At 41.6% G+C, this 22,625-nt stretch overlaps 1 protein-coding gene across 1 annotated transcript; it reads right to left on the reverse strand.

Annotated features, from left to right (window-relative positions):
- Nucleotides 1-17,520, reverse strand: LOC104560550 (protein mono-ADP-ribosyltransferase PARP12). The gene is made up of 13 exons (XM_062013584.1): nt 17,496-17,520; nt 16,021-16,651; nt 14,843-14,978; nt 13,007-13,301; nt 11,967-12,065; nt 10,168-10,291; nt 8,518-8,713; nt 7,833-7,953; nt 6,227-6,323; nt 5,378-5,456; nt 3,982-4,112; nt 3,129-3,280; nt 1-2,345 (listed from the first exon to the last, which is right to left on the reverse strand). The coding sequence occupies exons 1-13, from the start codon at nt 17,518-17,520 to the stop codon at nt 2,071-2,073; spliced, it is 2,361 nt and encodes a 786-aa protein (XP_061869568.1). The 3' UTR covers nt 1-2,070.
- Between the last annotated feature and the right edge of the window lie 5,105 nt (nt 17,521-22,625).

Below are 22,625 nucleotides of genomic sequence, written 5' to 3' on the forward strand. Positions count from 1 at the left end.
TTACTGGTTTGAATACCTGTTTATTTACTACTGGAAAGAAAGTTACCACTTCAGTTTCTTTTCTGTGTGGTAATGGAGAAAGAACAAGCAACAAAGTAACACAATCAGCCATTTTATTCCAGTTATTCTGCTTAAACACACACATACATTGACACATCCTCTTCAAGAATTAAGATTTTAAAAATATTACTAGCCATCAAAATTGTTATTAAAAAATACCTGAACTTTTTTCTCATGCAAAGAAAAGTTTGTTTCAATTTTCTAACAAAAGATTAGTATGACTTTAGCTATTCCAGTTCCTGGCTGAAAAGCTGGTTGTGTTCAGAGGAAGAAAGGCATACTACCAATATTCTGATTTGCCAGGAACATGTAGGTGAATGTGTTCACATGTCCCATACCTGTGTTACCTACACAGTTAGGAGCTTTTATATATAATGTTAACTTCATCACTGAATGTAGCATTTGTTGACATGAGATTTATCACACATGTTCTATTACAAATCCTTCCAAAGAAAGAATACAGTTGACTTCTTTTTCCATCTTCTGTGTATTACTGGGTTTAAACACAAATAGGAGTATTTTCCTTTAGCTATCATGTTGCTAGTTTCACAGTACCTATGAAAAGGAGTTCTGCACAGCCTTACTTCAGCTAATCATGGCTAAGCTCCTGAAGTAATAATTACCCAGTGTACACATGTCAATCACCATCCAGATGAGTTGCAAAGGAGTGCTTCTAGAAAATAGGTAGAGATGAGCTTTTTTGGGTACTACAGTACATCTTAAAGCTGTTGCAGTACACTATAGCCAACAAGCACTCATTTAGGAGCATTAAAGCTGTGACAAAGTATCTATCTACACATCAGTAACTTAAGATTATAAAGAAATACCTGAAAGGTCAATTGTTTGTAATTATCTCCATACATGTATGCTGACTGCTCAATACAAACAACATCTTTTGCTTGGAACAATTAAATATTTGACTTAATCTTCAGATTTTTAAAGGTTTCAGCTCTGTGGCTGAAGACCACACTCTCCAGGTAAGCACATTCTTCCTGCAAGAAAGTCCAAAGACACCTTGATTACACAGGTAAGCAGTGTACCTCCTGCAACCAAAGGGGCAGAACACCTGTGAGAGACAGTCACTCATAGCTGTAGGAGAACCATAAAGTTGCTCCCCAGGAATAGGGCATTGTTAATCAAGCAGTGCCAGCAGTGTATTTCACTTCCAAGTACCATATTCCTAAATGACAGGGTGAGTTGCCTCCTCTTTTTCCCACCTCACCCAGCACACTACTTCATTTGTAGGCACAATGAAAAAAACAAACAAACAAAATCACAAAAAAAGCCCCTTCTCACAGGTCCAAAAAATGCAGCATTTATCTGCTGGTACAGTAAGTCAAGTGAGCAGCACAGCACCCAGCAAACTGAGTGGCACAGCACCAAGCAACCCTTGTTATACTTCATGTCTCTGGTGCTTGTTTTACATGAGAAAGTTAACAAGTAAAAATAAGTCTCTGTTCATTTTCAACAAGTAAGTTTAATTTTGGAGGCTTTGTTGGTGAAGATTATGTGAGGACAAAAACAGTACCAATAAGAATTGAGCACAGAGACTGAGATTGTACAAACTCAATTTGCAAACACTTGAATGTCTACTGTTATAAGAAACAGGTTCTATCAAATTTTGAGTTAGGAGATAAACAGGTAGGAGACAGCTTCTAACCAACAAGCATATGTAAAGATCTATCATGAAACAAATATAACTAAACATTGTTTAAACTCGGCAGTCATAGCCAATCCTCATATTACAAGCATCTAGTAAATGTATAAAAATCTCTAGTAATGCAGGGAAACAGACACCTGCTGAAGGAAACAGACATAGGAGTTCAGGAATTCCAAGACATCCTTTGTGTCTTTCACCCCTCATTTTCTATTGAACAGAAAAGATAGAGGATTAATGTTTCTGGACACTTGCCTACCCAATTACACAAGTCTAAAAATCATTTCTTCTCTGAGGTCAATACTTAAAAAAAATGGTTATACAAGCTAAATCAAATAACAAATGTTTTGCTGTTATAGCATTTTTGCCAATGCCTGGTCAACGTATTCTATGAGATACTCTGGATAAATCTGCTGCTTCTCAAAGATGACAAAGATAGAAGGGTTTGAAGAGTTATTCACACAACTGTCATAGAAATGTTGGTTGTCCTTCAAGGGAGGCCGAACATAAGAAGATCTACCAAGAGTGAACTCTCCCACCAGCACCCGTGCCAGAAACATGGTCTTGGTGTTTGAGTCTTCCCCACAGTAGTAGTCAGAATAAGATGCATCTCTTGCAAAATAGCTTCCTGCAGAAGAGACATCAAGGTAGGGCTGATAAGGCAGGAGAATTGCAAGGCAGGAAGTGATACAGTGTGAAAGTGAATTCATAAGAAAATCCATTAAAACAGCCTTTCCAAAGCCTTCACTTATCCTGTACATCCTTTGTAGTGAAAATGACCACTATGAGTTACCTACATTTTGATTTTCAGATATTATATTATCCCTTAAAAAGGCTTCCTTCTGACCCTAGATTTCCTCCTTCCTCAGTCTTACCCAGTCTCCTCTCCTGACAGAGGCTACTAACATCCATTAGAACATTTCTGAGAGTTATTCAATCTCAAAGTATTCAATCAGACAGGTGAGTAGTCAGTGTCTTGGCTATTAGCACATTGATCCTTTTCTCTTCAAAGGACAAGGAATATAATTTGCTAACATGGCAAAAAATCAGGATGCATTTATGCTCCTGGGGAGTAAAAAAAAAAGAATCCATGTTACCTTCCTGTAGGAGTTTAGAGAAATTAGAACAGAAATAAACCTGGAAGCTAGGAGAAACCATCCCTAGAACTTCCCTCTCCTAAGCTTGTTATTTTTCTTGCAAGGATGGAGAGGAGCATAGAGGCCAAGGCCTTTCAGAATGCCTTTACCTCCAAATGATCATCACCAAAGTCAGCAAGTCAGCTATGTTGTCCATATCATCACAGAGAGAAGCCCTGGCTTAACTGAGTGTCCTCTTCTAACTTTACATATCTGTAGTAACTACTGAGAAGTTTTTAGCAAGTTTAGGGTTAATGAAAAAGCTGAAAAACCACCTTTGCCATAGACCGTCCCATGAAGGCCACAGATCCTCCAGTCAAAGTTCTGCTGACAGATAGCATCAATGTATTTTCTACTGGTCCCATGAAATAAAAATCGCTCATCCACAGCCTTTTCACGATTGCTCTTCTGCATTTGTTCCTTCTGCCTGAATTAAGAAGCAGTATCTTTGTCATTCCACATTGGCTGTACCCAGGCAGGTTCCAGCCATACTAGCTAACCCTCTGGGACAACTTTACACAAAAGAGTACATATTGAAAATCGTTATGTTAAGGCTTTGAGCATATATGGTATCTTGCTGTCCATGTACAAATGTGCTTTCATTATATACAAATGTTTCCAGACATTTCATAATAAAAGCGTCTTGTTTCAGTCACTGCCTATTGGGGAGGGGGGGAAGCAGGGGGAATCTTAGCTTGGTTTTTTTGTTTGTTTGCATTTTTAAACACAGAAGTTCACGTTTTTACTTTCTTTCAGTGAGTTTTGTATTGGGTTTTGAAGGCTGCTTTGATTTGAACCAGCTACAAGCCAGTGTTTGTGCCAGATGTGACTGACTGCCAGCTTCAAGGCAGTGGAAGAGAGTGGACCTGGACACAAGCCTGGCAGAAGCCAACCACTTACTCAGGGGCAAGGATTACTCTCATAGAACTCATCTGACTATTTTAAGTTCTCTGTATTGACAGAGTTTTCATTTTGCCAGTACCTCTTTATTTACACATTGATCCTGGGTAGGTGTTTCAGTGGGGAGATGGAAGAAGATTCTTAAATGCAGCTGCATCTTTAGCATACAGCTAACTGCAGAAACAACAAACTTCATCCTCACATACCAGAGCAGTACTTCACACATACCATTGATACAGTTCCCAGAGAGATGGGTTCTGAACCCGACGAATCCTTTTAATAACTGTTTTGGGCATTGTGCGTTGAAAGTCCACCTTGACTTTCTGGTATTCTTCAGAAGAACTGTCAAGCTCAACCAGCTGTAAGGAAAAGATTAAAAAGCTGCTCTCATCTTTTATTAAACTGTAACAAAGCCATTGTACCTAGTGCACTACCTCATATATTTTTCTTGAAACAGAGGTAGAGGGAGCAAAAATCTTCTTGGAAAAAGAGGCAGATTAGAGATCCTCACTCTGTACAAGTGAGCTCTTACCTAGGAAACATTAACTCCTGGGGTTTAAGATGCCCAGGTTTCTCTCTCACAGGACACTGAAGGAGTTGAATGCTTTAGTGCAGACACTCAGCCCCTTTTAATATTTAGGCCAAGATACATTATCATGCATATATCAAACAGTACCTAAATGCACACAAGAAACGAGCACATAAACAAGAAAAGAATGGATAATTTACATTGCTGCAGACATGCTTTTTACATCTTTATAGGTTATGCCCCCTACAGCCAGTGAATACAAACTGCACTGCCTGTTATGTTTTTAAATAAATTGCATAGGCTTTAGTTGATCAACCATTTTAGTGAAGAGTAGAGACCCACTGCCAAAAATTAGTTCCTTATGTGACAGGCCTGAAAGCAGTCAAAGTCTTCTACTTGGATATTTTTTCCCCTAGGAACATCAAGAACATCAATGTTAGACTTCCTTATTTTGTATTGTCCATTTCCTGCGGATTGGCAGTTCGCAAGTTAGCAATTTTCTAGCTTCATACAAGATATCTTCTGTAGTTACAGTTACTAGGCTTGTCAGGGGTAGTAGGTAGAGGCAGACAGGAAGTCAGCAAAAGTTAACCATGCAGATATTAGCAGGGTGTGTTACAAAGGTAAACAAGTTCACTTCACTGGAGTTATGGAACGTTTTAACAAACGAACCCAGCCTGAACTCTGCTGATTTCAGCAGCATTCCATAGGCACACAACAGTCAGAGAATGGGCACCCTGCAGTAGGCATGATTTACCTCTGATGCTTCAGCACACCTTGGACTTTAAAGCTATGTATCTTGGGCGCCAGGAACAGTCTTGCTAACACAGCATGAGCTTCAAGCAAATTTGCCAAGGAAAGAGATACATAGTAGCAGTCACTGTTGCCATGATTATATTGCACCCTTTGTTACTTCAAATCTGCCTCTGGTTTCACCTCTAGGTGCCCGCTATGATATCAGGCTCAAATTTACCTACACCTCTGCATTATGTTACACATCATCTACATAGGCACAAGAAACACTGGACTTGTGATGTAACAAATCCGTATGCCACAAAACTGATGGAGAGGGGGGAAAAAACAAAAGCTCCAAACCTTGAATCCCACTTCAGGTATGGCAGATTTGTCCCAGTGAGGTGGAATGCCCTTAAACTCTTCTGTATGTTTAATGCCTCTGTACATTACAAATAGATAATTAAAACAAAACAATTATGTCAAGCCAAATAAGAAAAGAAAATCAGATATGTACTGAACTAAAAGTAGTTCTCTTAGTTGGAAACAGTTTAATGCATGCATAAAAGCTCTGCTACACTGGGGTAGATAAATAAAAACTCATCCAGTACCATATGAGTCTGACAGAAACAGGACAGATACAGCCCTCTCTCTGTACTTCCACCCCAGCTTTAGTGTGTTTAGCTGCTCTTTTCTGTGTTTAAGTATGCACCTTGTGCTGCAAGGAAATGTAAAAAAAAGTTGTCTGTTACATGTAATTGTAACACCTGTAACAACTACTGCCCTCCTCTCAGATCATCTGGCTGTTCTAAACTTGTATTTAGCTTTGAAAATTACTGATCTCAGATGTCAGAAAGGGCTGGTATGCGTAAATGTTACTGCTTCTACCTGTATCAGCTGCCCCAGCAACAGAGCTTCCTCTAAGAAGCAGCTTACTACAACATTGCTACGTGTTGATTTACTTTCCATGTGTTTCTGTGTTAAATCCCAAACTTCCTTCACCCCCAGGGCTCCTGAGTTGTCTGAAAACTATTGGCCAGGATGCAGTACTACCCAGGCTAGACATTGTTGTAGGAAAGGAAAGTCCCTTTCCCCTCAATTTCTTTTGCAATTGTCTTAACAGCTACTCCTTCACCTTATTTACACCCTTGGAAGACAATGCATTCACAATGCACCAAATCCATCACCTCAAAATGTACAGTTGCAGTTTACCTTGCTCTTATCTTTTCTACCTCCGCCTGAGACACAAATTTAGGTCTTCTGCAAATCTCTCTCTCTGTTGTGTAGCGAAGGTTTTTCTGAATCATGGCTGGAAAAAAAACCAAATCCCCCTGAATAATCAGAAAGATATTTCATAAAGCCTTCACACTGCAGCAAAACTCACCACTAAGTTGTTTTGTCAAACATGTTCATTAAAAGACATCGTGCTTTTTTTCTTGGTACACAAAGGGAACTCAGAGCAGAATGAGAAACCCACAGTCTGTGTAAATCACAGAGAAGGATCCCAGTTTCAATTTTCCTCTTAACTTTAGAAAGAAGGAGACCAATATTCTCACTTCACTGTTCAGTCAGCTACTCTTAACTGAAAAGGATAAGTGTATAAGTATCTAACTTTTGCTCCATGGATTGCAGCCCCTCCTTCTTAATTTGCAATCGAGATACTGTTTTCCTACGTGTAGTTGGAGATTTCAAACCCCAGAAATGCAACCTAGCACCTACCACAAGCCATTCATTTTTGTTGGCCAGCAACAGAAACAAGTCACAACAACCTGAATTTTAGAAGCATTCTCTCTGGACCTTAGAACTTCTGTAGCTAATTCCCCATCACTCTAACAACTAAGAGTCAGTAGCAGCCATGAGAATGAGGCCTCATTTTCAGAGAGAGATATGTGGGAAAAAACCCAACCAAAACCTTTTGGCACCACCAAGTACAGAATAAATTTTTAAAGATATCTACATTGAGTGTTTGCCTAAGTTACCACAAAAGCTCAAACCTCAGAAAAAGGATTATGTAATTTCCCCTTCTAAGCCAGAAAAGTTTCCCAGCATATAGAGAAGATTACTGCATTGCTTTCAATTCAATCATAAACAATGTATCACATGCCCTTTCTCCTTGGTTTTTTTGGCTTTTTTTTCCATGCAGAATGAGACAATAAAGGACAGGCAAATCGAAGGCAATCAGACCATAATGGTAGTCTAAGTAGGCTGATTCCCACCACCAGTGTTCCCCCATGATTTTTGAAAAGGATACCTGGAAAGGCAACAGCTCAGAGAGGACAGCACCATCACAAGTGGATTAAATTTCCTGAACTCTTGGGAAACACATCTTCCTACTTTGACATAGTCAAGGCATTTCCTCAGCCTTTCCAGCTAGGCAGAGCTATGAAAAGAAAATAGCTACATAAATCTTGCAACGCTAAGGATTGTCTAGCCTCTTACACCTTGCCCAAGTATCTGTTCTTCTGCAAGCCAATAATTAAAGCAGACTGGCTGACAAGTCTTCCAGAAGCCTCTCACCATTTGTGTTGGTGCTAGCAGCAACATCACACTAGGACTTGCTGGCAGACTTTTCAAAACCTATCCCAAGAACTTCTCAAAAATAAAAGATTTGGAGGAATAGGAATGCAACTTTGCTCATGTGAACAGCTCTTATCCCAAGAACTTTGATAGAAGCTCTGTCTCTGTAAGCACTGCAGTTCCAATTCTCTCTCCCATCTCTTGGCAGTAATGTAGTTTAAAAAAAAAAAAATAAAAAAAAAATCACAAAAGACCTGGGAGGGAAGGAGGGAACAAAAAACCCAAAGCAAATGGAACCTACCTCCAAAATTCAGTTCATATTCATGTCTTCCAGCTTTGAAGTTCAGCTTTGGAGAACCTTTGGCTGTATAAGCCTTCTCCAGGTCATCACTAGAGATAGTGGCAGCTACATGATCATCATCCTGTCAGGCCAAAACCAGAGAAAAAGATAGATTCTCCTGGTCTGCTATACACAAGCAAGTTTAAAACACAACAACTGCCAGATGGAATGGTGGCTGCAGCGTGTATCTATCAAGTTTTGGGCATGATAGTAGCTGCCAGGCAAAAGCCACATATTGAGTAGTTGAAACTGTCCCTAAACCAAACCAAGCAGTGTTATGATGCTACAAAGGGCGTGCTGTGAACACTACTACTGAGACCACACATACACCAAGGTCTCACTACCAAGACCTCAGTAAAGATGCACGGAGTAACACTGAAACCTCAGAAAAGGAAGTTTTAGTCAGGAGCAATGAAAGGAATGTATTTATATGATCCTATCAGATATGACTCAGTGAAGAATTATCTGTCAATAATACCTGTGACTCACAGTGAGCACTCCCCTACCTGAATCAAACTCACAGGGAAAGGATCCCATTATGCCTCTAAAGTCCATCTGTACCGTAGGATTGAGGAGGACTCTGCACTTTCAGTAGTTCTGCACTTTTAACTCAGAGTTGAGAGTCTCCTCATTTCTCCACACTTACTTGTTTTCCGTACTCCTGCCACAGGTCATATTCATCTTTCCAGTACCAGATCCATTCTGTTGTAAGAATGAAGTGAGGGGGTTTGGTCACGGAGGAAGCTGTAGAAAGACGTCTAACCTTTGCAAACCCACTGCGCATATTCAGAAAACAGATACATGACAAGACAGAGCCATTTTCAGCAACACCATTATGAAATCTATAAAAATTAAAAAAAGAGAAAAAATAATCAGATCTGTTTGTGAAGCTTTATGCATAGGTTCAGAAGCCTACCACAAACTTGCAGATTAAGTCAACATCACTCAAAAGCAGAATAGAAACGTGTCTTGTGTTTTGACATGTTTTGCACTACAGTTTTACATGTCACATTGGTTCCATGTGCAGTAACCATTATTAACTTGAGCATTAGAGGATGACATAAGATGAACAAAAACGGTACAAAATGTACACTGCCTTCTTCTTCCTAATCAACTATGTTCTAAACAGTGCACTAACTTCAGCACCGCTTCACAAAGCCTCTAGTGTAACATAAGAGGACTAGGCAAACTATCCAGCATAGGACACAGCATAATGGTATGAGCCTCTTCCAACACCCTCTTTGTGTTACATAACCAGTTCCAAACTCAGGTATTTCCATATTCCTAATGTTCTCTGCACTCAAGAGTATGTCTTTCTCTCCAAATACACGAGGTGTTTTACCACTTCCAATATATGGACTAGGAAAAAAGGGGACAGGGGAGGCAAATCACATACTACCTTTTCCATCCTCCAGCATAAAAGGTGAAAAAGAACATTACTTCTAACCCTGGGGCCAAGCTGTGTGTTTACAAGCTCTAACCAAAGACAGATTCCCACAGGTATTTGAGATTAAATCACCATTCTCTTCAGTTTTCCAGCCATTCTTAGTGAGGACTAAGACTTCCTATGATAGCTGCAGTACAAAGTACTTACACATTTTTTTCACAGCAAAGAATTCAAGAGTCTATGAGTCAGTCACATAAACTAACTGGTGGATTGACCCTGGCCAACACCCAAGTACAAGGGGTGTATGTGTAAATAAACAAAGCAAATTGCTCACCATCTTCCCAGGCAATCTAATACCCAGCCAGCCTCAAAACAGCAGCCACCTTGGTAACCAAAAAATGAGTCCTCTTCTATCTCTGCCCTAGGCTTTATTGCATCACATGCCATTATATGGTCTGAGAGATCCCTTTGGTCAGTTTGGGTCAGCTGTCATGGCTGAGCCTCTCCCAGACCCTTGCCCACCCACTGCCTACCCACTGCGGAGAATCAGGACAGCGAGGGAAAAAGAGAAAGCCCTGACTCTGCATAAGCACTGCTCAAGCCACCTCTAAAACCTTAGTCAGGTTTTAGTCACTAATCCAGAACAGAGCACTATACTTGGGCTACTATGAAGAAATTCCATCCTAACCACATCCAGTGTGGTAACCCAGAGGATCCTGTACGGACTCCAAGTGTAAGTCAGCCACAATGGGTTAGATCTCCAGCAACACCAGATCAGCAAAGCGAGGTCAGCAGAACAATGCTGAATGAAGTTACTTATACGACTGTAGTAGAAACGTGGCAATCTGTAGCCACTAAGGTCCAATACTGCAAAGTCCAAATATTATTACATTTTAGAAGAATTTATACCTGGCATTGTGGGGGTCACAATATGCTTCTTCTATTTCTTCCATATTCTTCAAGTCCTTCCAGGTATTACCATCAAAGATCTGCCATCTATATGGCAAGTGAAAATGAGTTCTGATACACTTGTCTATCAAAGTTGTAAAAAAAAAAAAATAAAAGAGATATGTATTATTTTCACAGGCTATGAGGAAAAACTCTGACATTTCAGGACTGTATACCTAGCTGGTGAAAGTATCAAATGTCTATCTATAGGAAATGTTCACCTATGGAATCATTACGAGCAGTAGTTCAGAATTTTTTGCATGAGTAAACAAAACTTAATTTTTGAGCTTAGTCAGAAGTTCAGTTCTTGTACCTACTAGACTCCACTTGTGCATCAAAAATGCTAGCAAGAGCTCAGTGTTGATGGACTATTCTGTCTTCTTGGTTTCAGAGAAGCTCACACAGATCTATTATTTCATATATAGACATTGTGGTTTAACCCCAGCCAGTAACTAAGCACCACAGAGTCACTTGCTAAAGCCCCTCATCCCTTCCCTAGCAGTGCTTAACATGTAGGTTGAGATAAGAAGAGTTTAATAACTACAATGAAATACAGTAACAATGGTTATATATAATCATCATAAAATGAAATATAACAATGAAAGAGATAAATAAAACCTAAGGAAACCAAAAAACCCAAAACCAAGTGATGCCCAATGCAACTGCTCACTGCTTACTGACTGATGCCCCAGCACCCACTTGTGCTTAACCACCAATTCCCACAGTTGCTGTAGTAGCCATGATCTGTGGTATAGAATATCCCCTTGGCTAGTTGGGGTTAGTTATCCTGGCCATGCTCCCTCCCATCTCACTCACTGGCAGGGCCCAGAGAGAGGCAGAAAAGGCCTTGATGCTGTACAAGTCCTGCTCAGCAATAACCAAAACATTCCTGTGTTATCAACAGTTTCCAACACAAATCCAAAACATGGCCCCATACCTGCTTCTAGGAGGAAAATTAAACTTTGTCCCAGATTAAACCAGGACAATAGAATGACAGTGCAAAATCAAATATATATGCTTAAACCAAAGAGGAAAACACCCAAACATAACAGTGCTTAGTTTTAGGATAGGAGGTAGATCATTTAGAGACTTCAGAAATTGCCTAAGGGTTCAGGCCTCACCAGGAGCAAGAGCGGTGGTAGCAGTGGCCCAGGTATCAGAAATGTCACTCAGAAATCATTTAAAGAGTCAGCATACAGTCACTCCTCAATAAGGATGCAGCTCACATCACCAAGACACATAAACTTGAGGCCAGCTTTCATAAAAGAACAGGCAACTTAACTATAGGGAAAGTCAAGGACCACTGCACCACATAGTTCACACAAGAAGGTGCTACTACAGGTCAGGAACATCAAGAAGGGGAAGGATGACAAAAGAACAAGAAGAAAGCTGGCATAGTCATCTTTTTTTTTTGAAAGGGAGACAACTCAGGCAAATGGAACAGAAGAGTGCAAAAAATCCCAAGGAAGAACGTAGAATCTTTTGCAGGTATTTGGAAATGGGTCTCTTATCACTCAAGATTTCTTAGGCCAACACAGGTGGAGTAGGCAATCTCCAACACAGGCAGATATTATATATTTCAGAGTAAAACCAAGCAGCTCCTTCTTTGGTAGGTCCAATGCCTTCCTACCAGCATTCCAGGCTACAATGACATTTAATTAAAGGTAAGCGTAAGCTCTGAAGGTCCTTCTTTCTGTGAGAGACGTCTGTCACTTCCTGAGAAAGGAAAATAGACTGGACTTGCAACAGTCATCACCTACCTTTAAAGGCACAACTTTTGTACAGATGATATAAACAGATCTGTTCCAATTCATCATCGCTTGTAGTTGAGGACTCTTGGCCAGAGCTATGTTTTCTCTCTACAGGAGGGAATTATAAGCCGTATTAACAAACTTTGTTTCAACAAGTCCTCTTAAAAGTCCACTACCACAACTCTCTGGGAAGGGAAGATGCCTAAAACTTGTGTTTACGTAATTGTACGCAGCTCCAGAAATACACTGAAGTCTTTGATAACCTTGTATACTCAAAAAACCTATCCCTTTATCCATCCTTTCTGAACTTGACTTTCCTGCAACTGTCAAGTTCCTCGGTCAGTTTTTTTGCTATCGCCACAAAATAAGTATAGAATACAATGCATTCCACACATCTGTTAACATTGGCAGCGATAAAATCTGAAGTCTCAAAATTTGATACTTCTGTAAATTAAAGCACACCTAAGGAAACAAAGAAGGCAAGAAGGAACAACAGGAACAACAGTAGAGATGAGCACACATCCACTTGGATTTTTCATTCTGTTATCCTTTTCTTTCCTGCTAAATTACACTTCTCATGGAATTCCAAGAACTTAAAAAAAAAAACCCCAAATTATTACATCTCTTAGACATAACTAGGAGAGTGCTGTCTGTGAATTCTTGTGCCAGATAATAACATTAAAGAAAAAAATAAAAAGTAGTTCATAATTACACAAGTAAACACCACCCCAATTCTTAATCAGTTGTCTGTTCTTGCTTGTGGTTTTTACCAAGAAAAACACCATAGACTTCCCTACTTCCTGTTACCCCAGATTGAAGATTTTTATAAACACCAAGCACTTTATTTCTCAGGAACTCATAATGCCTTGAAATCCATTTCACTTGTCCAGATACCAATCTCTATCAGTGACATGGGTGCAAGGTCCCTCCTAAAAGGCACAGCAAGATGTGAATTCAGTTTTCTTTTTCTTAATGACACCCGTAGGAACCTTACATTCACTACAGTGACTCTCTTCTTTTGATGTTTTCAAAAGACGGTTATCATTTACCTTTGCATGGAGAAGACTTGGTATCTTCTGTGTCATACATGTTCCTGTTGGCATTCTTTATGTCATACATATTCCTATAAATGGAGGGTAGTTTCTCAATAATGTTTAAGCTTAGTCCCTGTCTCTCCAGTTTCTCGTAACATTCTGACTTTAATAAGTCATGAGATCGTTTGCAGCTGTTGCCAAATCTGCACTGTCCCTGCAAAAAGTACTGACAAACATGCAGTTTGGTGCAGATCTTTTTATAAGTACAAGATCCATAAGGTCCATCACCTTTGTTATAATGCAAGCAGACCTTGGGTAAAGAAAAAAAACAAAGTGTAAAGATTGAAGTACAATATGTTCATATAGAGTTCATATTCATGTTGGTTTTTTTTTTACAGCTGCATGTTTTTGCATTTACATTCAAAAGACTTTTACAACCTTTTTTCTTTCTTGTTTTGCACATAACTAGATAGTTTTTCCTTTCCCCTGATAATGTCTAGAAAGCTCTTTCGACAGACAATAACCATCTTACAGACATTCTCAAGTACATGGGATTTTGGTTTAAGTCACATGAATTTAAGATAGTGGATTTTATTGTGTCACTGCCCGAATTCTTTGTTTTTCTTTTTTTGATACAGTGGACTCTTTTTGAGCACTTTTCGTAAGAGGTATTGGATCTGGCTAAGATGGTTAACTTTCTTCACAGCAGACCATACCTCACCATGTTTTCCATTTGTGACCAAAAACATGTCAACACCACACCAATGTTTCAGCCAGTGCTGAGCAGAGATTGCACAGTGTTGAGGCTTTCTCTTTTTCTCTATTCTGGCCATTCCCACACTCCAGGTAGGCTGGGGGCGGGTAAGAAGCTGAGAGAGGACACAGCTGGGACAGCAAGCCTGTTGTGGTTTAACCTGTCAGGCAGCTACACAGCACACAGACATTGGTTCACTTCCCTTAATTTTGACAGCAGATCAGAAAAAAAGATAAAACCAGTGGACTGGGTTAAAGACAGATTGTGAGGACAGAAAAGGAATGGAAAATAATAATAATAATAACAAAAGAGTCCACAAAACAAGTGATGCACAATACAACTGCTCACCACCTGCTGACCAGGTGCCCAGCTAGTCCTTGACCAGTGGTGGCTACTCCCCAGTCAACTACCCCCAGTTTTATTGTTCAGCTCGATGTCATATGGTCTAGGATATCTCTTAGGTCAGTTGGGGTCAACTACCCTTTCTGTCCCACTCCAGCTTCCCCTACCTCCCAGCCTATTGGAGGGCAGAGCAGAGAACCTGAAAAGTCTTTGGCTTATCATAAGCATTCAAGTGTTAACAACATGATTCTCATTCTAAATTAAAAAGCAGCACTTTATCAGCTACTAGAAAGAAAGTTAACTCTACCCCAGCCACAACAATGACATAGCCCAAGCTAGCCAAAGGAATATCCCACACCATATAATGTCATGCTCCAAAATGCAATTGCTTACCACTTGATGATTGATGCCCCAGCAGCAATCTGCCCCTCTCCATCAACTCCCTGCGGTTTATATACTGGGAATAACATTCTATGGTATGGAATAGCCCTTTGGCTAGTTGAGGTCACCTGTCCTGCCCGTGCTCCCTCCCAGCTGCTTGTGTATCATCTTGCTGAAACACCCCTGTCTTATCAACACTCTTTTCATCATAAATCCAAACCACAGCTTTGTAGCAGCTACTAGGATGAAAATTAAGTCTATCTGGACAAAACCAGAACAGCTAACAACATTGACACCTAACATCTAGCAAGCCTCTTCCACCTTGTGATGCTTGCTGAAACATAAAGCTAAGAAACCATCACAGTTCCACTCACCTCTGGCAAGAGAGAAGGGTCATTTTGAAGCAGAAGCAGTCGAAGTTCGTAAGTATTTAAATGCTGAAGTCCATATTGTGTTAGAACACAGAGATTGTGGCCTAAATGGAATTTGTGAGAAAATCTGCATTCCCTCCTACAAGTTAGGAAAGCCAAGCACAAAATGAATGTAATAGATGAGCAGCATTTTGTTATCCCATGGGCATTACACTAAACAGTTTAAAAAGCACACCAAGCTTGCTAGTTTCACAAAAAAAATCTGCATTGCTCCGTTATAAAGTAATTAAGTGATTTGCTAAGCAGATTATATAATTACAGTGAGGATAATTGCCATGCTACTACAGACTTCATGGCATTAGCATAGCCTGACAATATCAGCATTTCTGACCCGCAGCTCACAATCACACACACGAAAACACCAAATCGCCTTCCTTGTAACACTCTGTCCTGTTCAAACCAGCTTCCAGGGGCACAAAGCGTTCAGACGCAGTGTGTGAGAGAGGCCTGATGGCCACTAAGTTTTCACCCTCGCCTGCCCGGGCGCTAGGCAGGGAAGTGCCAGGAGCCCGGTGGTGAACTGGGGAGGAAGTGCTGCAATCCAAACATCTGTGAAACAACTGCGTCTGTCTCCGTGGGGGGAAGGAGGAGGGAAGGGAAACGCGAGGCATTTTACTGAGGCATCCTTCTACCGAAGAGGTCCCACCGAGCCCCAGCCCAGCCACCTGAGGCAGAGTCCCCCGTTTCCTGGACAGGCCGTTTCCAGGGCCCCGCTCTCAGCCCACAGCGAGTGGCAGAAGCAGTCGCTTCCCCGCCCGCCTCCACCCTCTCTCGCAGTGCCATTAGAGCTCGCTGAAGTAACACTTTTCTCTCAAACCACTCATCTTTCCCACAGAGGCAGTCGGTGAGCAGTACCGGTGGCAGCGGGGCAGCCGGCGCAGGCTGCAGGAAGCTTCACTGCGCGGAGCCCCCAAACCGGGGCAAGGCTTCCACCCCCGCGGAGAGCCGCAAGGGAAAAGGGGGTTCCGCGGACCCCAACCGCGCCTGAGGGCAAAGAGGAGCATACGGGCCCCAGGGCAAACGTTCCTCACCCCGCAGCCCCGCCTGCCCGGTCCAGCCGTGCTGCACTGCGCGGGTCTCTGCAGGCAGAGGCGCCGGAGGCGCCTCGGGGTGCCCCTCACCTCGCCTCCTCGTTGCGGCAGAGCCCCTTCACGTGGTATTTGCAGAGGTGCAGCCGTCCGCACTGCCCCTCGCAACCTGTGCCGTACACCTGGCACAGCCGCACCGGGCTGGTGGCCACCACCGACACCCCTCCTGTCGCCGCCGCGGCCTCCGCCTCGCCGGGCCGCCGCACCAGCGTGAAGTGCCGCGCGTCCCGCAGCACAGACGCCAGCTCTTCCGTGGAGGGCCGGCTCGGCAGCCGCCGCTGCAGCTCGCCCTGCTCCAGGCGGCCGCCGCTGGCGCACAAGACCCGCAGCGCCTCGAGGGCCAGCGCCATGGCCACTGCCTTCCCCGGCCGGAAAAGCCGGCGGCCGGCTCCCGTCTGCGTCTGCGCCTGCCCCTGGCGCCACGCCCTGAGACGCTCCGTGCGCCGCGGCAAGGAAACGAAAACGAAACCAACGGCGCGGGCCCACGGGCAGTGGGCGGAAACGACCGCCCCGAGGAGGGGCTGGGGGCGGAGCAGAATGCGCTGCCTTCCCTCTCTGCCAGCCCTCCGGCGCCGTCCTGGTGTCGTGGCATGCTGCTGGCCCGGGGCGGGGCTGCCCCCTGGGCGAGGCCTGGGACTGCTACTGCTGGCAGGGCAGGAGTAGCCTGCTGAGATGCTCCCAAAAACCCAGGGTCACCCAAAACGATTTGATGTCTCTTCAGTGTGGTTTGGGGTGCGATTTGTTTTGTTTTCCTCCAACCCGACTGCAGGGAACGAGACACATGCAGTTATCACTGAATCCCAGAATGGTAGCGGTTGGAAGGAGCCTCTAAAGATCATCCAGTTCAACCCCCTGCTAAAGCAGGTTCACCTTGATCGGGTCACACAGGAACATGTCCAGGCAGAGTCTGAAAACCTCCAGAGAAGGAGATTCCACAACCTCCTTGAGCAGCTTGTGCCAGGGCTCTCTCACCCTCATAGGAAAGAAATTTTATCTCATACATAAGTGGAACTTCTTTGTTCCAGCTTGTGTCCATTACCACTTGTCCTGTCACTGGACACTACAGGTAAAACATCAGCCCTATTCTCTTGACATTCATCCTTTAGATTATTTATAAGCATTGATAAAGTTCCTTCTCAGTCTTCTCTAGGCTAAAAAGCCACGGGTCTAGCAGCCTTTCTTCATGAGAGAGATGTTCTAGTTCCCTAATCATCTTGTAGCCCTCCACTGGACTCTCTCCAGAAGTTCCACAATAGTTCCCAATACTTAACCTTCTTTCAGCTCCCTCCTCTGGCTGTTTCTTGGGATGTATGGTCCATTTTTAACCAAATTTGAACAAAAAAAAAAAGGATGCCAGCTGCAAGGTAGCACATCCCTGATAAGAACAAGTGTCCCAGGAAAGAACAGAAATTATAGCCAAGTCTCCTTCAGCACCTTTGATTACAGAAATAAGGCTGGTGCATGGTATTCAGAAAATACCAGAAAACTTCTTGGTTAAGGTTTCTGACCTGTGTCAGTTTTCTGATAACGCATTGTGACATTCACTCTCACACTCTTTTCAATCTCTAAATTAAAAGCTCAGTCGGGTGCATGCATCTGCTGGACATGCAACCACCCCGATTGCAATGCTTATAGTACCCCCTGCTACACAGTGTTACTGCATCCTCTTGCCTTGCAGCCATAGCACCAGACTATGATCATGCAATGTGCTCACCTTCTGGGAGCTCACAAACTCCTTAGGAGGAGGACCATTTTTTCCTTTTTTTTTTTTTTTTTTGCTTTCTCTGGGTCATTTCAGCACTCCTGGTGCTGCATCACATCCACTCAGAAACATGCTTTAAATGATGGTAAAAAGATGTAAAATATCATTATTGAAGTCAGACTGGCATCAGTAGGCATGGGGACTGTTAAATTCCTCATTGAACAAGAATCCTGTCTGGTTCCTTCTTTAGTCAGTCAGGTTCTGTTGTGCCTTTCCCCTTGTCTCATCTGATTTCCTGCTTGCCCTGTGAGATCAGGAAGGGAGAGACAAAATGAGAAGCTAGACAAGTACATAGAAGAGAAGAATAGCTATAGAAGGTCACTTAGAGATTCATATAACTGGCCTCTGAGGAGCCACCAACAGATGCCTAGGAGGTATAGTGAGAGGCTGTAGGATTCAGGGAGCTCCTCATCCCATCCTCCCAATGTCTACTGATTAGCTTTCCCAAAACACAGGAAAAATGCTATTCACTTTCTTGGTTCCATTTCTTCTTTTATATCCACTGATAGTATTTCTCTTGCCTCTTTTTAAAACTGAAATGTTTTGTCTATTTTAGCCTTTTGTTCTATGGAAGTAATTCCATAGGTTGGTCTGTCTTTGTCTTCCTTTGTTCCTTAAGACAATCTTTCCTTAAGAGACAGACGAGCAGATGGTCTGCCAGGTATGAGGGCATCAAATGTGCACAGTGGCTTTTCAGTGTTCTTTCTTTTGTCTTCTGTTGCTCTCCTAAGAAACCCTACTGTTTGATTTTGTTGATTACTTTTGGAGTGTGCTGGCTCATTTAGATATCTCAAGTTTACAGAACAATGCACTCTGTAAATGAAACTTTATTTCAAGAGCTCATTAGAGAAGAAGACAAGCATATCAAACAAGGGCTCAATCCTTGTTTTGCAGGTTTTGCATTTAAGTAGACAATGAGTTAGAGGAACACTTACTGCATGATATTAGTGTTGTAGCTGATACTTACTAATTGAATTAACAGTTTAAAGCTAGCTTAGTGATTACTTATTCCATAGAGAATGATGTTACTCACATTTACCAATAACAGTGAGTGAGTCTCACTCAGCTCTGAAGGGGAACATTGAGGGGCACCTCTACTCAAGGGAGAGATTTCTTGACACTCTCCAAATAAAAGAATGTAGGAATCCTCTACCCAACAGTAATGAGACTGGACTTTTATGGAATAAAGCGATTGACTGTCAGTCATCTGTTGCTAAATTTACATCTTCTCAGAGCTAGCAGAAACATATCTAGCAGCAATGTTATCTCAGATATTGAAACATAAGGAAAAACTTCTTCACTGTGAGGGTGACTGAAGGCTACTCAGATGGGTTGTGGAGTCTTCTTCTCTACAGACCTTCAAAACCTGCCTAAACAGGTTCCTGAGTGACCTACTCTAGGTGGTCCTGCTCTGACAGGGGAGTTGGATTAGATGATCTTTCGAGGTCCCTTCCAACCCTTAACATTCTGTGATTCTGTGATAGGTCTGCTTCACAGCAAGAGTTTCTTCACTAGCTCAGAAATTTTCTGACCTCCCTAGTTATTCTTGGAGATAGCTGAATCAGGCTGGTCTATAACAGCTTTCACTGATGAAATACAGTATGATCTTCATCTTGTATCTTTTCACTAGGTAGAGAGCCCTGCTACAGCTATCCATATGAGGATAGGATAGTTTCTGTCTTCATCTGTAAATCTGCACTGAATTCCAGCTGGATGGTTCATCATCCAATGTACTACAGGGTCTTTCAGCAATTCTTCATACTTAGCTATAATCCCTGTTTTCCTGAACAACATAGTGTTCTCAGCAAATCTTACTGTCTCTTTTCCTGATGATTTATGAGTATGTCAATTAACGCAGAACTGAGAAGACTTGTACTGGGGGACTGCCCTCTGGTGGGAAGAGCTTTTAGGAATCTATGTCAACTGTACAAACTGCTCTGACTCTTGCCTACATATTTGTTAATATCCTCAAATAGTTCCCCTGTCTTTCTGAGGTATAACTGTTGAAAGGCTTTGCTGCCTTTTCCTTAGTATTTTTTTTTTTTCCCCAAACTGTAGGTTTCAGTGTTTTGGCTTCCTGCTCTGCAGTTCTCTGTATTGCCTCCTGTGATCCAGGTCCCACTTTTGCTATCAAAAGTCCTCTGGTAGCTAGGCAGGTAGTGAGAGGTCACACACCACAGACAGTAATTGACAGAATCACAGAGCAGTTGAGGTTGGAAGGGGCCACAGGAGGTCATCTGATACAAATCCAAATTCAGCTATATCATCCCTAGTTGTTCAGAACGTGGGTGGAAGAGTCCTAATTTTGGTGTTTCATCTTATGTTTGCATATTGTTGGATAACTATACTACCACTCCAGAAATAGATATGTTGACTAAAATAGATATAAAATAGATACCTTGACCAAAACTCAGGGATCTTGTTAGGGTAATTGCATTGAATAATAAGCATTGAAGCTAGCATGGTACAAGACAGCTCTTATTCTCCCTAGTAGGCCTCCATTGACTTTTTCTGTCCAGTGCCCTAATTCCATCCTATCTAACTGGTTCCTAATCTTTTACATCCTAAAGACCTATACCAACGTCACTGTGCTGTGCAGGTAATTTTCATCTCCCCTCCACACTTCCTTTCCTCATGCATCTGAGAAAATCCGACTCATTTGTCTGAAATATGTCATTTTTTTAATCATAAAATTTGTATGAATGACTACACCAATGCATTAGAGAAAAAGAAGTACAAAGGAGAGCAGTGTAAGGTCAGAGTTAGAGGGATGTTTGCAGGTATCTTTACACCATTGCAATTCACTCCAATATAGTGATGTACACACCACAAGGAAATTCATGTTACCATTCCTGTTTTGCAGCTAGCCTCTGTTTTGAGAGGCTATGGAGTGGAGCTATCATTTTATCTCTTTTCATGAGAACAAAAGTAAAACTAGGAAAACAGACAATGATTGAGGCAAAGAGAAGATTTGCAGAGCTGTCTTTGAATCTGAGAACCTTTGTATCCCCAAATGCATACCTGAAGTAAATTATAGCTTATTCCTTCTCGCACAAGTTTCTTGTAGTTTGTTTTGCAGCATGTTCCTCAGGAAGAAAAAAAGTACCTCTTTAATTTGAGAGAACTTCCCCACCTATGAATTATATATAAGCAAATTTGTACTTTCTCATTCTTTAGAAGAATTTTCTGCTAATGTAAAAGTCATTTTTTGTTTATAAAACTAAATATCCCTAATGTAAGAAAGAGTTACATTAGACCTCAAGAGAACATAAGGCAAGTGGCTCCTCTTCAATTCTCAAATACTGCCTTTAATTAAAGGTAAGGCTGGAACCATTTTCCTAAAATCTGCTGTAGCATAATTACACATGAGCTATTCTGCCTAGAGTTTATGACTGCTCTGTGAATTGTCCTTGTAATATTCTCCCTTTCAGTTGTCCGGTGGTTTCTGAACAGCTGCTGAACTCAGAGAATGTGGATTTTTAATAATTGTAGCACTGCAGTTTCAGCTAGCTACCTTTGCTATCATCTAACTATTGTGCTAGGAAACTTCAGAAATATTCAAGTGTCAGATTATTTTTAGGAACAATTGATAGATAATTGTGTTAATTTGAATTGTGATATAATTTCATAATCTTGGCATGCACCAATCTTCAACTACATAGCAATTCCACGATTTTCCCATGATTTTTTTTATGCATCTTTAAAATGTCCATTGTCATAATAGAGTGTACTGACCCTGCTTCCCACCCTATCCACCTGTTTTACCCTTTCTCCTAGCTAGCATGGTGAAGCTCCTTGCTTTGTGTTGTCTATTCTGGAAGATGATGTAAAGAAGATAAGTAGAACATAACAGACTTTAGATACAGTTGTGAGCTAGAATGTTCTTGGGTGAGACATCACCTTCTGCTTGTCATAGCTGCATTACTGACTTTCAGGAGTTAAGAAGCTTGAAAGTGTGATATGTTTGCTTGCAAATGTTTTTGATTGCCTTTCAACCTACATTTAGAAGGGTTAATCATTTTCCCATTGATGGCATGATAGCACAGTTACTTTGAAACACCTGGCTATACCTTCAGTAACTTTGTCTGTAACTGGTCTGTTTATAATATCTTGTATTTTCTATATATTATTTCTATGTACTATAATTGCTTCACTTTTGACTTGCATTTCTGAAATCTGGACCATTTGATGACATATTAAGCTGACAGCTACAATCCCAAGAATTTCCTAGTGGCACAGTAATCTAAAAATCAACTAGCCAACGGACAATACGTGTAAATGCAACTAGAAAGCAAGAAACTAGTCACTTCTGGTGCAGTACATGAGCAGCACCAGACTGTGGGGCTGTTGGCTGTCCCAGAGATCTTGCAGCCTCTACAAAAAGCAGGATAAATCCTCGTTTTCTACTCTAGCCTCAGTGCTGGGCTTATTTTCAGATACTAACAGTGTTATCTGTGCAGGACATAGGACAACCTGTCTATTATGTAAGAGTAAGCCAGCCTAATGGTACATGAAAAAGTTTGTATTGCCTACAATTTGCTTTATTGCATAAATATGTTTCAAATGGCCTTGTTTCTGAAAATACAAATAGTCTGGGGATGAAAATTCACAATATAGTTAGTGATGTTGTTATTTGTCATTGGTTCACTTCTGGTTTTATTCTGTTGAAGTTTTAGCTACTTGGTGCAGGTGTAAATGTCTGTTTATTGTGTGAACCTTATGCTTTTATTCTCAGTTTCATTTCCTCAAAAAGACATTGTACTCACACAGACCTATCACCTTCTTCATTGGCTTCTTCCATCTTTCAGAATTCTCCTAAGAACCTCTCTTCTAGGCTTGTATATCCTTTACAGATCATGCCTGTAGAAGATTCTCT

The sequence above is a fragment of the Colius striatus genome, chromosome 1 (assembly GCF_028858725.1).
Source record: "Colius striatus isolate bColStr4 chromosome 1, bColStr4.1.hap1, whole genome shotgun sequence".
Taxonomy (NCBI): domain Eukaryota; kingdom Metazoa; phylum Chordata; class Aves; order Coliiformes; family Coliidae; genus Colius; species Colius striatus.

What these genes read in the sequence shown, in the direction of transcription:
- LOC104560550 (XM_062013584.1), bottom strand. Translation starts at nt 17,520, where the DNA reads ATGCGTTATCAGAAAACTGACACAG. An exon ending in TGCCGCAACGAGGAGGCGAG is followed by an intron (nt 14,979 to 16,020) that starts GTGAGGGGCACC and finishes CCTAACTTGTAG; the next exon opens with GAGGGAATGCAGATTTTCTC. An exon ending in CAAAAGTTGTGCCTTTAAAG is followed by an intron (nt 10,292 to 11,966) that starts GTAGGTGATGAC and finishes CAACTTTGATAG; the next exon opens with ACAAGTGTATCAGAACTCAT.